This window comes from Besnoitia besnoiti (genome assembly GCF_002563875.1).
Source record: "Besnoitia besnoiti strain Bb-Ger1 chromosome Unknown contig00007, whole genome shotgun sequence".
NCBI lineage: Eukaryota > Apicomplexa > Conoidasida > Eucoccidiorida > Sarcocystidae > Besnoitia > Besnoitia besnoiti.
In genome coordinates, this window is record NW_021703915.1 from 2397216 (window position 1) to 2411390 (window position 14175).

Sequence of the window (14175 nt, forward strand, 5' to 3'; positions counted from 1 at the left end):
AGGCCTTCGCCCGCAGAGAGCGCTCCGCCGGTTGCGGGCGGTGCTCACACACTTCGATCTGTCTCGGCGGCTGGCCCTGTCCCCAGCGACTCCCAGGCGAAGCACACAAGCGCGCTCGCCCACCTGCTGAGGTGCCCGCGAAAAACAGAAAGACGCAGCAGCCGCCCCAATTCTCCACTCCGAAACTATAACTTTTCGCATGGAAGAATTCAGCGCAACTCGGTCGCCACTCCCGCAGAGCCGATGGAGACACACCACTCCGGATCGCTCGACAGGCCACCTGTACGCGATTCACGTGTCACACCACCTTGCAAAATTGAAAAAATTCCCAAAAATTCAGAAAAACATCACATTCATGCACCTACAAAGATACTGTTCTCCCCCCCTCCCTGCGCGGGCCTTGCCGTGCCCTTCAGAGAGACAGGACCGGAATTCGCTTTGAGAAATACAACATTCTGCCGCTCGGTGCCTTTGCGCGATTGCCGCTACGCGTTGACCCTACGCTCGCGTGGCTCAGCCGACCGGTGTGAAACACAAATCCTGCCTAGAGTTCAGAGGCCCTCGCTTTGGAGGCAGCCGCCTGCGCTCATTGCTCAGATAATCCCCCCCTGCAAAGGCCCCCCCCCCCGCCTTCAGATCGCCAGATCTGGTCAGCGCAGTTGTTCGTTCAGAAGACGCTACGCGCCCTCTGCGCTTTGGACTGCTTTCTCCCGAAGCCCGCGAAGGCAATCTAATAGGTAACACAGTCCACGGGAATCAAGAACTTTCACTGATTTATGAAACTGATTCATGAACTGGAAGATCTCCCTGGGCCTCTTTCAGAGGAACCGCACCTCTCCAGCGCGGAGCAAGACGAGAAAAAAAAAAAAAACAGCGCCGCATACGCGACGACATACGCGCCGCTGCTTGGCTTCGCGAGATTCGTCAAGCGACTGACATCGCGCCATCCAGCATTCCCTGCTCCTCTTCTGGCGGGGCGGGGAAGGAAAACACGTCGCGCGGCCGCTGACCGCTACAACGCCCCGTCACGACCTATCCATGCAGCAGCACGTAGATGTCACGTGAACGCATCGCTGAAACACAGGAGATCATGCAGATCGCTTCGCAGCCCTAGGACATTCCTGCTCACTTGCCTGTCTCTTGCCCTCGCGCCTGACACGCCCCGAGAAAAGCGTTGTCGGCCTGCGGGACCTCGCCCTGCAGATCCGAGCTCTACCCGCACGGGAGCGCCCGTCTCCTTGAAAGACGCACCTTCCTTTCTTCACCCAGCGTGTCTTTCGGCACGCAGAGCGGCAGAGGCATCAGCCACTGCAAGGCCCAGATCCCAAGACGATTAAGCCGAGCCGAATGCGCATGCGTGCAGCAGCTCAGCCTTCTCCTCGTTCACGCGCTGACTCGCCAGCCACTGGCTGTACTGCTGCCGGTCGACCGGGCACATTTCCACGCACCTGCACACAAGAAATCGACCAAGCAAGAGCCCAGACGCACAGTGAGAGGCATCGCCAGCCTTCGTTCCATACCAAAAAAGCCGAATTTTAGGGGGTGGACAGACACGCCGAAGGAACTCGGAGCGTTGCAGATGGTCTCTCGCCTCGCCGGCGTGCGGCACTCGCGCGTCAGGCTCCGCTTCGCCTCAGCGACTCCGTCAGGATGTTGAGGACTCCGTCCTCCTGATTACCTCCCCTTTGAGTTTTCGTTTCGTTTCTGAACTCTGTTGAGGACCCCTCGGGGTGCTCTCTGTTGCCCTCTGCTGCGGCTCACCTGAAGAAGCGTTCGCGATCAAACACGCCAGTCTCGTCGTCATCAGGGCGCGCCTTCCGGCTGAGAATCACGAGGCAGCCCTCGAATGAGTTCGCCAGCAGCTCGGCCTCGTAGTACTTGAGCAGCCCAAGCGCGACTTGAAACGTGAAGCCCTACAGGAACGCAATGCAAAGCTCAGGGAGAGGGACTTCGTCACGCGACCGCCAGCGACAAGAAGCGAGTCCTGAAGACGCACTCGCGGTCTTGAAGTGAGCGAGAGTCACCTACGCGCGCGAAGCCGTGAGACCGCTGCGCGGCGAGACACGCGCTGACCCTCGGCTGAAAAGGCTGCTGCCCCAAATGTGCATCCACTCGCATGCGCTGGTCACGACTGAACGCTGAAGACAGAGAGAGCTGACGAGTCAGACTGCGCAAGGAGAGATTCCATCGAGACACATGGCTGCCAGGCCCGCGGACACACCTCGCCGAGGAGAAGAATTGCATCCCACGCGACGCAGAGCGTGTGGAAGGGCAGGGCGTGCGCGAAGAGCGTTTCGAACCACTGGAGCAGATACAAGTCAGGCTGAACCTGGAGGCCCCTGAGGTGGTGATACAGCGGCGGCAGGCGGCAGCGGAGAACCGCTTCGAAGAACTCGAATTTGAACGCGATGGAGCGCCGATTCGCGTGCAGCGCGGGCGCGTAGAAATCCAGCAAATGCAGACTCGGAAGCAGATTCACGAAGGCTGTAAAGGCCGCCGGCAGCCCCATGTAGCACAGCAGTACAGACGCGAGGCAGTCCATCCCGCGAACCACGCCCACGTCGGGCCTGCGGAAAAAAAGACACACACCACACACATGCGCAGCTCGCTGTCATACACCTTTCTCCGCTGTGTCTCTCTCGATGAGAGCTCGTACGCGCGAATGTAAGCAGATGAAGAGACATGCAGATCCCCGCGGACCGGCACCTCTCCTGCGCGCCTGCTGGGAGGGACGTGCACTGCATGCGCCAGAGAACAGCAAAAAAAAGCACAGGCTACGTATTACCTCTCTCTCTTCCATATATATATATATATATGCATACACATACTATATATATGTAGCCTTAGATATATACTCGTATGTGTAATGCTGGCCGCACGTGTAGAAATGAAATCTGTGAAGTGGTGTCGACGGCGCGTTACCTGTAGAGTGCGTAAGCCTGGAGAAGCCGCTCGACGCCTTCTCCGATGGTCAGTGCGTCCTCAGGCGCGACCAGCCGCGCGCGCCGGCGGCTGCTGATCTGCGCCCTTACTCGGCTTCGCTGTCCTTCTCCACTCCGCGCATATCCTCCCCCGCGAGACTCGGGGCCCTCCGCCCCGTTTTCTTCCGCGCGCTCGCTGCGGCGCGCCTTCTCATCCCGCCTGCGTAGCTCCTCGCCCACCGGAGCGTCGGACGCTGCCCCGCACTTCTCTCCTCCATCTTCACCCTCACGCTGAAGGTCGCTGCGAGGCCTTGTCTCCTGGTCGCGGTCGGCGAGCGCCGCGGCGCCAGCTCCTGAGCTCGTGGGGTCTGCCGCTTCTCCGCCAGCCCTGGCCACGCCGTCCCCGCCGCCGTGCGCCTCGCCTTCTTCGAGCGAGCCGGAGGGGTCTCCGCGGGCGCTTCGCAGGCCGCCAGGGATCGCCTTCGTCGCGCGCGGCGTGGGAGGGAAGCTCGAGGTCACAGCAGCTCGCGAGCTGTCCCCACCTCCACACGCCCGCGACCGCGTGGCGTTCGCTTCCGCCGCCACCGCTGCCGGGTCGTCTTCGTCTTCCCCCGCGCATCCCTCGCCTGCGCCCGCGGCGTCCACGGAGGCCTCGAACTGGCAGGAGATGAGCAGCTTGGGGCCTTCGCCGACTTGCTTGTCCGCGAGGTACCAGACGCCTGGTCCAGTATACGCCGAGGCCGCCGGCGCAAAGTGCCCGTAACACGGCTCCGTCTCCCAGGCCGCGCACGGGTCGCCGCACGGCGAGGCGGGCTGCGTCTGGCCCGGCGCGCCCCGTTTGCCGGTCGACGGAGGAGGCGCCGATGAGACAGACGACGCGGCGGAGACCTCAAGAGGCGCAGAGCGGCTCTGGCGAGACTTGCTGTCGGCGGAGGACAGCGTCGAGCTGCTGTTGGCTGTCCACCGGGGGGTCTCGAGCGGATGTGCGCTTTGCGGAGACGCTGTGTCGGCTGGCGGGCTCGAGAGAGGACGGCGGCAAGCCTCCGCTCGCGAGCTCCGCTTGCCGCCGTCCTCTCTCGAGCTCGCCTCGACAGCGCGATGGCAGGGCTCCCTGCGGGCGCCGCTGCCGGCGTTCTCAACGCCTGGATCTGCGCCGAGGTCGCTCGCCTCGATGGCGGGCGGGTCGCGGTGCCTCTCCGCCGGCGAGCAGCTCTGCGCCTGCCGCGCGTCGGCCGGCGCAAGGCCCCCCCAGCTGCCCCTACTTCGCCGGCTGTCTCTGTGCGACCGGTGGTGTCTCCGCGGGTGCGACAGGCGGACGAAAGACGCCAGGAGACCCGGCGAGACGCGCTGCTCGTTCCCAATGGCGAGGCCCCACAGAGTGCCTCGAATTTCGCCTGGGAGGCCCTGGAGCCAGAGGTCGACGAGAGTCGAGGAAACAGCTGTCTCTAGTCTGCGACCGCGGTCGAGCGTGAACCGAGCTCCAAAGAACTGCGGGAGCCACATGCGCCAGAAGCGACGCCCCCGGTGAGGGGTTTCGCCGCGCAGCCCTGCAGTGCCTCTCTGGCTGAGGCTGCGATGCGAAGCGAACGACGAGGCGACAGACGCTTTGTCTGTCACCGCGCGTTTCCACAGGACCCCAACGGTGGGCACCGACCAGCGCCGAAGCTCTGCGCCCGCGAGGGAGTCGATGCCCTTCGACACCAAGGTCTGGGGCGGCTGGCTTCCGGCGCTTCCGCCCGTCTCGTCGGGGCTCCGAACAAAGAGACCCTGAGCAGGGGGTGCTCCGGGGACGCCTGCACATGCGCCGCAGGCTCCGGTGACCACAAACCCCGGGGACAAAAGGCCCGTTTCCAGACTGGGCCCCGCGACGCCGACCGCGGGCCCCTTGGGATCGAAAAAGCCCACGCCGAGCACTGCGGCCCCCGGACCGTCTCCGCTCAGTCCACCGGCGCCCGCGACGGAGTCCTCGTCTAGGTTGCAGGGAGCCCCTGGCGAGGAGGAAGTCGGGCCGAGACACCCCGAGCTGGCTGGCCCGGAGGTCTGTGAGGCCTCGCGCTGGAGAGTCGGCGACAGCTTGCGGAAGATGAACGAGGACGCGGAGAGCGACACGGCGTGGCTGCCTTCACCTCGAGAGTTGCTGGAGCCCGATTTCTCCTTTGTGTGGCGGCCGAATATCCAGGCGAGACCTGAGAAGACGCCGAACGTCTTGTCGTCCTTCACAAACGGCTTCGGCCTCTCATCTCCTCCCCGCTTCCTCCGCTCACTCTTGCCCCCCTCCCCGCCGTCTTGAAGCTGAGAGCTGCTGTCTCTCAGGTTCCGCCCTGGCCACAGCGAGGGCTCCGACCCCAGTCGGCCCGAGAGCCGGCCCGCGAGCAGATAGCGGAAGAAGAAGGACTTGTGAGAAACGCTGGCCCCGCGGCGCGAGCACGGCTCTGACCCTCGCCGCGACCGGGCTCCGCCCGCGCCTGCGCTCTGGGAAGCCCACGAGACTTGCGAGTGCGGCGCGACGTTTTCCTTCTCGAGCGATGCGACGGGCGCCTCCTCGTCAGAGGGCTGGGCGGGCGCCTCTGTCTCCGCGCCGACTGGGGCACAGGCCCCGCCCGCCTGCCACGCCTTGGAGTCCGCTGGAAAACCCTGGGTCGAATTCGCGGCCGCGGTCGCTGGGACGCCAACAGTTGCTGCGTACTCGAGAACGAGGACCTGCGAACAGGCTTCCTCGGAGAAAGGAGGAAGCGTTGAACAGTCTTCTCGCTCGCCTTCACTCCCCTCTTCACGGACTTCCAGATGATGCCGACCACAACACGCAGGAACCCCAGCCTTGCCGTCAGCTGCGCCACACGCGCAGGGGCCTGTTGTGGCGGGCGCGTCGCCGGGGGAGCCGCCGCCGCTCTTCTGTCCCTTCCGGAGGCCTCTACCCTCGGCGCCGGTCTTGGCGCCTGCGCCGCCCACGCCCCACCACGCCCGCAAGGCGGCGAAGAAGGGACCGGGCGCCGCGCGCGAGGCCCTGTTTCCTCCGCTCCACGCGGGGGTGACCGCCGAGTTGTCGCAGCCCCGCAGCCCGTCGCGTCGGGCGTCGGCCGTGCGCCAACGCGCGGCGGGCTCGCTGAGGGCGACGTGCCCCGCGTCCCGAGGCGGCCCACCCAGACCCCTCCCCCAAGCTCCCCCGTCGAGGTCCGCGCCGCCGCCGGGCGCGTAGCCCCGGAGGGCGCTGCTGCCCCCTGATAGCTTCGAGCTGAAGCCTCGCAGTGCGCCATCGCCTCGCAGCGAAACGGGCACATGCCTCCACGAGCCGTGCCGAGAGGAGAGAGACGCGGAGGAGCCAAAGACCGGAACCGCGCTGCGCGCCACCTGCGGAATCGCTTCACACGTCCAGCACTTGTCCCAGTAGGGCAGAATCAGCTCCCGCCAGAGCGCGAGACGGCGCGCGGCCTCGACTTGGCGCTCTTTTCTTCGGCGCGCCGCAGCAGCCTCTGTCTGAGCGAGGGCGTGCTCGCGCTGGAGAAGGAGCTCGCGGCGAATCTGTTGCTCGGCGATTTTCGCATGGAAAAACGAGAGCCAGAGAGAGAGGGGCGCAGCTCCGCCTCCAGGAGCGGACGGGCCGGCTCCGCCAAAGCTGTATGCCCTGCCCGCGAGAGGCGACGAGGAGGCGAAGAGGGAAAACGAGGCGACCTCGGCGGGCGCAACGAGGTCGAGCGAACGCGACACAAAGTGCAGGGAGAAACTGCGCTGCTCCATTTCCTCGGAGAGCTCAAACAACTTGAAGGTCCGGGTGTACGTACACCCCAAGGTGATGTCCAGGAGGTCGTCGAGGTGTAGACAGCGCGCGTCTTTTTTCCTCGGGCCGCCAGTCGCCGCCCCCCGTTTCGGGTCGCACCAGTACAGAATCTTCCGCTCGCTGTCGATCGAGAAGAGCCGCTGCTTCATTCGTCCGTTGCGGCACAACTTCAGGAAGACTGTTCCGGTCTCCAGAGGAGCAAACGCATGCGAGTACGGCGAAGAGCAGAAAATGCCGCGGCAGAGCCCGGCGCTCGCCGGGTCCGCGGTCATCGACCCGAAGGTCGGCAGCGTCGAGACGGCCGACGCCGAGGTGCGAGCCAGTTCAGCAGCGGCCCCCACAGACGCTGGCAGAGACACAGACTCCATGTTCGCGCCTAGATCAGCCGCCTCCGCAGACACGACGCCCTCAGGCTGGGTTGGCGATCCCCGGTGACCCAGCACCACCGCGGGAGTGGCCCCGGTCTCCATCGCCGCGAGAGACATATCTGGCGCGCACCCCCCAGGTGCTGGACTCAGAGGAGGCGCGTCGACACACAGAACATCGAGCGCCTTGAGACGAAAGGAATCTGCGAGGGCAGCGGCGTCCTCTGGCCGCAGCGCCGCGCACGGATCGCGACCTAGAACAGCCATTCCTGCACCCGAAGCAAGGGCCTGGGCAGACCTTGGGCGTGACAGAGGAAGTTGCGCCGCGCCGAGCGCAGGGCTGCAGGCAGCCGACGACACACCCGACGGCGAAGAGCCCGAGCAGCGACCCCTCTGCGACGAGCCCGTTCCGGACGCCGGAGACGGAGGCGGCTGCGGCGATGCAGGGGACGACAGACAGGCCGCGGGCGACCAGGACAAGGCGCCGGGCGACGCCGGCGGTTGCCCCGGCGAGCCCATGACCGGAGAGGGCGAGACTCCACCAGTCAAGGCGGCGGGGCCCTGGGCGCTCTCCGGGGCCTGCGGAGACATGATCCGGCCTGCGGGCGCTCGGGGGACACCAGTCGAGGGTCCTTTTTGCCCACCGCAGCTCTCGCCTGCGTGTGGCGGCCCAGACGGGAAGGAACCGACAGCCAACGTTGCCGTTTCTGCCTCGCGCGCTTCCAGCGCAGCACACCGCGCGTCGCCCTGCTGGGCGAGGGTCTCTTGGGGCAGTCCCCGCCGTCCGCATGCTGCACCCACGCCGTTCACAGGGGAGCCCGTCTGCGGGCTGGGGCAGGTGAGGGGGAAGGCAGCGAAGGACGCGTTCGTAGGACTGGCTGCCGCCGACGCGGAGGAAGGCGAGGCGTCTGTGGGCAACGTCTCGAGAACCGGAAAGAAGGGCATCTCGGCGCACGCCGCGAGCTTGGGCAATCGGCCTTCGTCGCGCCTCTCGCCGGCGTGCGCAGTCGCCCCGGACTCGCGCGACAGCGCCGCAAAGGCGATTTCCCCGTGCTCAGAGACGCGCGGCGACGCAATCTCCGCCGGCACCCGCGACAGCGAATGCCAGGAGAGCGAGTGCGAGCGCGCGACGGAGAGATTCACGCGCCGCCCAGGTGAGGGGAAGAAGGAGCCGACGGAGTACGTCTTGCCGGTCGCGGTGCGCGCGCGGACGGACTCACGGACAGGCAGAAACGCAGGCCCGCCACCCGCCGCGTAGCGCAGCACGCGGGGGTCGCGGCTCAACCGGCGGTACACCTGAGACCCGCAGAAAGACGGCAAGAGGGGAATGCAGCCGGGCGACAGACACGCACGTACCGAAAAAAAGAAAGAACCACAGCTCTCCACCGCAAGGATCACATAGCCACCTCTGCACGTGCCCCGCCGGTGGAAGAAGACCTGACGCGCAACCGTGAGAACAAGGGATACGCCATATTTATATGTAGAGAGACAGAGATAGATTCAGAGATAGAAAAATAGAAACAGACAAATAGATAAGACATAGACAGATAAAAATAGACGGTAGATAGATATAGATAGACAGATGGACATTCATACCCTTTCTGGTGTGCATCCGAAAAGCGCACAGGCGGCTGAAGCTTCGTCGGCGCTTGCTACGAGACGCGTTATTATTTACGGCCGTCTCCCTCACCCCGGCGCCTCCAGCTTTCTTGCTGGATCTTCTCCGTTTTTCTTACTCGGTCGGTGTCAGATATGTGGAGTTTGAACTGCTCGGCGACGACGCGGTCGTAGATCGCATCAAGCATTTTGTCGGTGAGGACGGATGTGTCTGCTTCGCCGCGTCCGCGGGTCATGCGGCGCCACTCCTCCTTTGTGATTTTCTTCTTCACGTTGCTGTTGTGGCGGTCAGTGTGCAGCACGAGGATCGCGTAGGCGAGGAAGTGTGCGGTCTCTGCGTCGATCCGCTGCTCCGGGTTCTGCTGTACGTACACCTCGGCCAGCGGATACAGCACGCGATAGAGCTGCTGAGACTCCCCGGGCGGGATGAAGCGGCTGAAAACCAGCCGCAGCGCCACGTCCAGGCTCAGGCCTTGCACGTCGAAGAGCGAAGAAAACGTACGGAGGATGGCAGCGTTGAACGGTGAAGGATCGCCCAGAACCGCACCGACCTAAACAGAACGACACATCCGCCGCATACTTGCCTTCAGACGCGTCTCCTCTCCTGCACTCGCTATCGAACTACCGAGTCGTCGAACCACATCTACTCATATATACATATATGTTCGTAGAAATATATACGTACACATATGTATAAATATTTATCCCTCGTGGTCCTGCGAGGGAGAGTGGAGACAGGCGAGGAAAGGCTCCGAAGAGTCTGTCGTCTGAGAAGAGGAAAAAATTGATTAAGTGCGCCACACCGGCCTCGGTCTGTGGCTGCAGTCGCGCGCCTCATGCCCGATGAGTTACTCTTGCCCCCTCACATGTTCATAGATATCCTCATTAGCATGTGTATATGTAATATGTGAGTATGCATGACATTATACACAGGACACCTGGCGTCGTGTATCGATAGAGGAGTATCCACCCTCACGGTTCGCGCACTCACTCCTCCTCCTCATCCTCCCCCCCCCCCCCCCCCCTGTCGCAGCATTTGCATTCGTCACCTTTTGCTTGTCGAGCCCCGGGGTTTCGAAGAGGAAGTGCGCAATGGCGTCTGTGTCGGTCGTCTCGAGAAAGCCCTTCTCCTCGAGGGCGGCGAGTGCGGCCTCGAGGCCATGTTGGTTGAACAGCAGCACGGCTTTGTCGAGACAGGCGCGCAGCTGCGCCTCCTGGCGGAGCTTTTCTGTCATGGCGAAGTGGGAAAAGTTTCCGCCGCACGCCTCACTCCCCTCCCCCCCCGCGGCGGTCCTGCCTCGCTTCCAGTGCCGCCGCGCCCCTGCCCTGGTCGGAGCATATTCGGACGCGCTGCACTGCGCGTGTCCCCGCCGACAAGCGGAGGAAGAGATGACTGAGCGCCGCGCGAGGGACTCACTCTTGCTCGCGAACGACGACGATGTCGAAAGCCCGAAGCTGCCGCGACTGACCTTGCGGCTCGCGTACGCGCCTCTCTCCTCGCCCGCAGGAAGGTCCGCGCGCGACGACGCGGCGAACGCGGGCAAAAGCGGTGACGACGACGAGACCGCCAGCGGCCGCGCCGCGGAGGCCGACAGCCAGAACTTCTTTCGCCGCTCGCCTTTACTCGAGGTCCCAAAGAGCGATCCCACCTCCTCGTAAGGCCAGCCCTGCTCAAACAAGGGGCGCGACGCCGCGAACCGCGGCGCACAGGAAGGAGGAAACACAGCAGTAGGCGAGCAGGCGTCGCAGTCCTCGTCGTCCTCGAAGGAAGACGAGAACGAATCTTCCTCCTCCAGGCGACCGGAGACGATTTGACTGCGGAAGGGACCCGGACGGCGGTCGCTGCGCCAGCCGACGACCTCGCGTTTCCGCGCGCGCGAGACACCCACGCGCAGCGAGCCAGCCGCCGCAGCCTGCTTGCCTGACACACCGCCCGACCGCAGGCGCCGAGGGAGGCGCGCACGCGTTTTTGCGCGCTCAGGAGAGGACTCGAAGGACGACGATGAACAGGCGCGAGACGAAGGCGTGCGCGATCGTCGCGACTCTCGCCGCGAGGAGCGGCGCTTCTTCGCGCTCGCGTCGCGGAAGTGCGACACCGCCTCCGAGGCCGCGGGCCCCGTCACGGAGCCTGAAAAGGCCGGCCGCGACGAGCTGCGCTGCCGCGAGAGGGAACGGACCTCGCGCAAGCTGCGCGTTCGCTCTCGGCTGCGCGCGCGTTGCGCCTCGCGAATCGCTTCCTCGCGCGCGCCCGCCGCTCGATTGCGTCGGCTTTCATCCTGAGAGCTTTCGCCGCCGCAGGCGCCGCTCCGCCGCCTCTGCGTCTCCCTCCTCTCCCTCTTGCCGTCCCCCCCCCGCGCCGACCCCCCGCTGTCTTCTCTGCTTCTCTCAGTGTCTCCGTCTCTCTCTTCGGCGGGCCAGCCCCCGCGCGCAGGCGCAACCAGCGCGTCGAGGTCGTCGGCGCCAGCCAGCCAGTCAACCCGCGCCTCTGCGGAGCTCCCTTCGCACGGTCTTGGGCTGGCTGCGCCCGCGCCGGCAAAATCCTGCGACGCAGATCGGTACGCCGCACGGAGGCCTCTAGAGTGTCGCCGCCTTGCGCTCGCGCGTCTTTGCTCGTCGCCGGCGAGTCCAGCCCCGTCACTTCGCCGCTCGGAGGAAGACTGGCGACTCCACATCGAGAGCCGCGAAGGAAGGCGAGCATGCACGCGCCGGCCTCCGCCGTCCTCCCCCGCGCAGGAGGCGGCGACCCGTTCTGAACCTCGCTCGTTCGATGACGAAGCCAAGCCGCCACGCGAAGAACAAGAGCGGTGGCGCCAAGAGGACGCCGTCTGCAGACGGGCCTGCGGCGGCGAAGAGCCCCCGTAGCTTCTCCGCACAGTGGGCGCCGCTGCAGAGACGCGAGCAGACGTCCGCGACGAGACAGACTGGACTGAGTACGCGGAGGATACAGACGAAAGGCGAGAGAGGGGCGAGGACGACCAGCAAGCGCCGCTCTGTCGCGAAGAATGGCCTGAGCGGCGGCTGTCTCTTTGGCGTCCGGAAGCCGCGAGCTGCTCGCCCTCGGCGTGCCGAGAGGCCCGCGTTCCGGCGGCATGAGAGCGACCTCCTGCGGAATCCCCCCCTTCCGCGCGCCTCAAGTCGCGAAATGAAGAGACAGAAGACTGCCGCTTAGCAGTTCCTCGCGAGCGTGCGCCGTAGTGCCCGTCTCCGCGAGAACAGTCTGCGTGCGCGTCAGTCTCTCCGTCGGAGGAAGTCAGGAAAACTTCTCTTCTGTCGCTCTTGCCGCGCGACACGCTCGCGGGCGCGCGCTCCGATCCAGCCGGGACTCGCGCATCCTGGTCCGCGCGCCAGGGGCCCAAATAAGAAACCCCCGGCTCGGCGGCCTCAGGGAAGTTCTCGTCGCAGCTGCCGCCTGTGCTGCTGCGCTTGTGGCGCTGCATGCCACAGGCGCCTCCCGCGCGCGCCGCAGACGCAAGGAAGGCAGGATCTCGCTCGGCGCCGGCGGCCCCCGCGAGGCCGTCCCCGCCTCCGCTCTCGCCGCCAACAAAGCTCCGCGGAGATGCAGAGGAGGCAAGCCCAGCTGGCGGCGACGGAGAGGGGGGGAGCGAGGCGGCCGCGAGGGCGGGCTGCTTCGCGCCCAGAGGAGGTAAAATGCTGGAGGTTTTTCGCGCTGTCTGCTTCAGAGAATCCTGAGAGATCCCGAGAGGCTCCGCGACGCGACCTGGCGAAACAGACGACCTGCCCGGCGAGCCCCGACGGCGATGAAAGCGCGCTGCGTAGGGAGCCATCGCAGCCGAGGCGACAAGGGGGTGCGGTTGACGAGAGGAAGCAGAGGACGCTCAAAAAAGACAAAAAAGGCTCAACAAAGCATGCTTGTTCGTTGAGAGTGATGACGCTGAGGAAGATAAGCAGAGAACAGGAGAGCGCGCCCCGGATAGGGGCGAGAGTCGACCGACCTGGTGCCGCGGAGGTGGATGCTTCAGAGGAACTCGGATCTAAAGGATCCTGTGAGACGCCGCCACCTCATTCTGCAGGCGTCCACTGAGACTCTCGCGTCGCAGTCCGCTCCCCCCTCGCTCGCCTCCTCAGAGTAGCCTTCAAATTCGAGACGAGAAAGTCTTTTTCTTTTTAACGGAACTTAGGAGCGGAGGCAGAAGCGCACCACCAGTTTTACACGTACCTAGAAACTACTGTGCATCGACCTCAGCCCCGGGGCCACACGCAGAGAAGGGCTGCAGATGGATTCAGCAACCTGCCTCTGGAGTTTCGCGGTATGAGCCTTGATAGGAGAGCGGTTCTGGGAGCGAAAGGCCAAGAGCATGGATGACAAACACTCAACGGGTGCGCACAGAAAACGTGTCCGCTACAACATCCAACTCGTGAACCGCCCTTGAGGTGTACATACACCGGAAATCTACACGTACACCCGGCGGCTTGCGCACACCGGCGAATGAATGGAAAAATAATCCGAGGAAGACTCTTAGGGCGGAAAGAAAGGGCAGATTTACGGCTTCCTGGGAGATGCGCGGGATCAACCGCTCCTTCCCCTATTCCTTCAGGGCCTTGGCAAGATATAGTCTCAGTCCGTGGTCAGAAAGGCGTCGAGATTGTCCGTTATGCGCGGTAACCCCGCCCCAGACTGACGAAAAAGCTACACATACGCATCGAGTCCCAGAGGCACAAATCACGCGTCCAGGACCAGGCCCGGGTCAAGCAAACGCGAGTCATGGTGAAGAAGACAAGAAGTCGCCCCCTTTTGCCATTGGACATCGAAGTTCTTTCCAGAATGTCCGGTTCTCTTTCGGCGCATTGCCGCACCCTGCTGTCACCGCTCGTAAAAAACGAGCGCTTTCTCCCGTACCTTCGTCAAATAACGGGGGAGAGAGCGGTGGAAGGGAGGCGACTGAACAGTTACGGAAAAAGAAAAAAACGACACGAAAGCTGCGCAAAAAATTCACAGAATTGCCATTCTCGGAACCAACTCGAGAACCTCCGGAGCGGACGGTGTCCTCGTCCCGGCGAGCATGCTGAGAGGATTGTCTTCGGGAAGACAGAAACATAGGCTCTGGTCAAGCTTGGATTCAGACAGACGCACGAACCGTGCGGACGAAGGAGAAAGACGACGTAGAAGAGCCTGGGAGAAGAGGAGAAAGCGGATGAACCTTTGCAGCGAAAATCGCGAGCGAAAAGAAGCGGGCCTGCCGAGGAGGCGTACGCTGGGCAACCGCGCGGTTTGGATGTCGCCGACACCTTACTGCTGGCTCGCTGGAAATTGCAAAAGAAAAATCGCCACAGAAAACACGTAAGAAGACTTCCTTACCCTTACACACACTTCACTTTAGGCTCCCTGCCTCCAGGACGCCGTCTCCTCCGCCATGCCCGACTCTCCACGAAAATGCTCCACAGCCTCTGACGCCTGCGCGACTCTTGCGCAATTGTTAGCACTCTCGCTGACCAGTCCCGCTCACGGCCGCAGCAAGCGAAGCGACGCAAGGACTCC

General features: G+C 64.1%; 1 protein-coding gene across 1 annotated transcript; it reads right to left on the minus strand.

The window, feature by feature from the left end:
• Window positions 1–1333: 1333 nt before the first annotated feature.
• On the minus strand, window positions 1334–12463 carry BESB_073490 (uncharacterized protein; the record flags this gene model as incomplete). The annotated part of the gene is made up of 6 exons (XM_029365722.1): window positions 1334–1448; window positions 1762–1913; window positions 2222–2567; window positions 2923–8357; window positions 8798–9229; window positions 9728–12463. 6 exons carry the CDS (start codon window positions 12461–12463, stop codon window positions 1334–1336), a joined length of 9216 nt encoding a protein of 3071 aa, XP_029218206.1.
• Between the last annotated feature and the right edge of the window lie 1712 nt (window positions 12464–14175).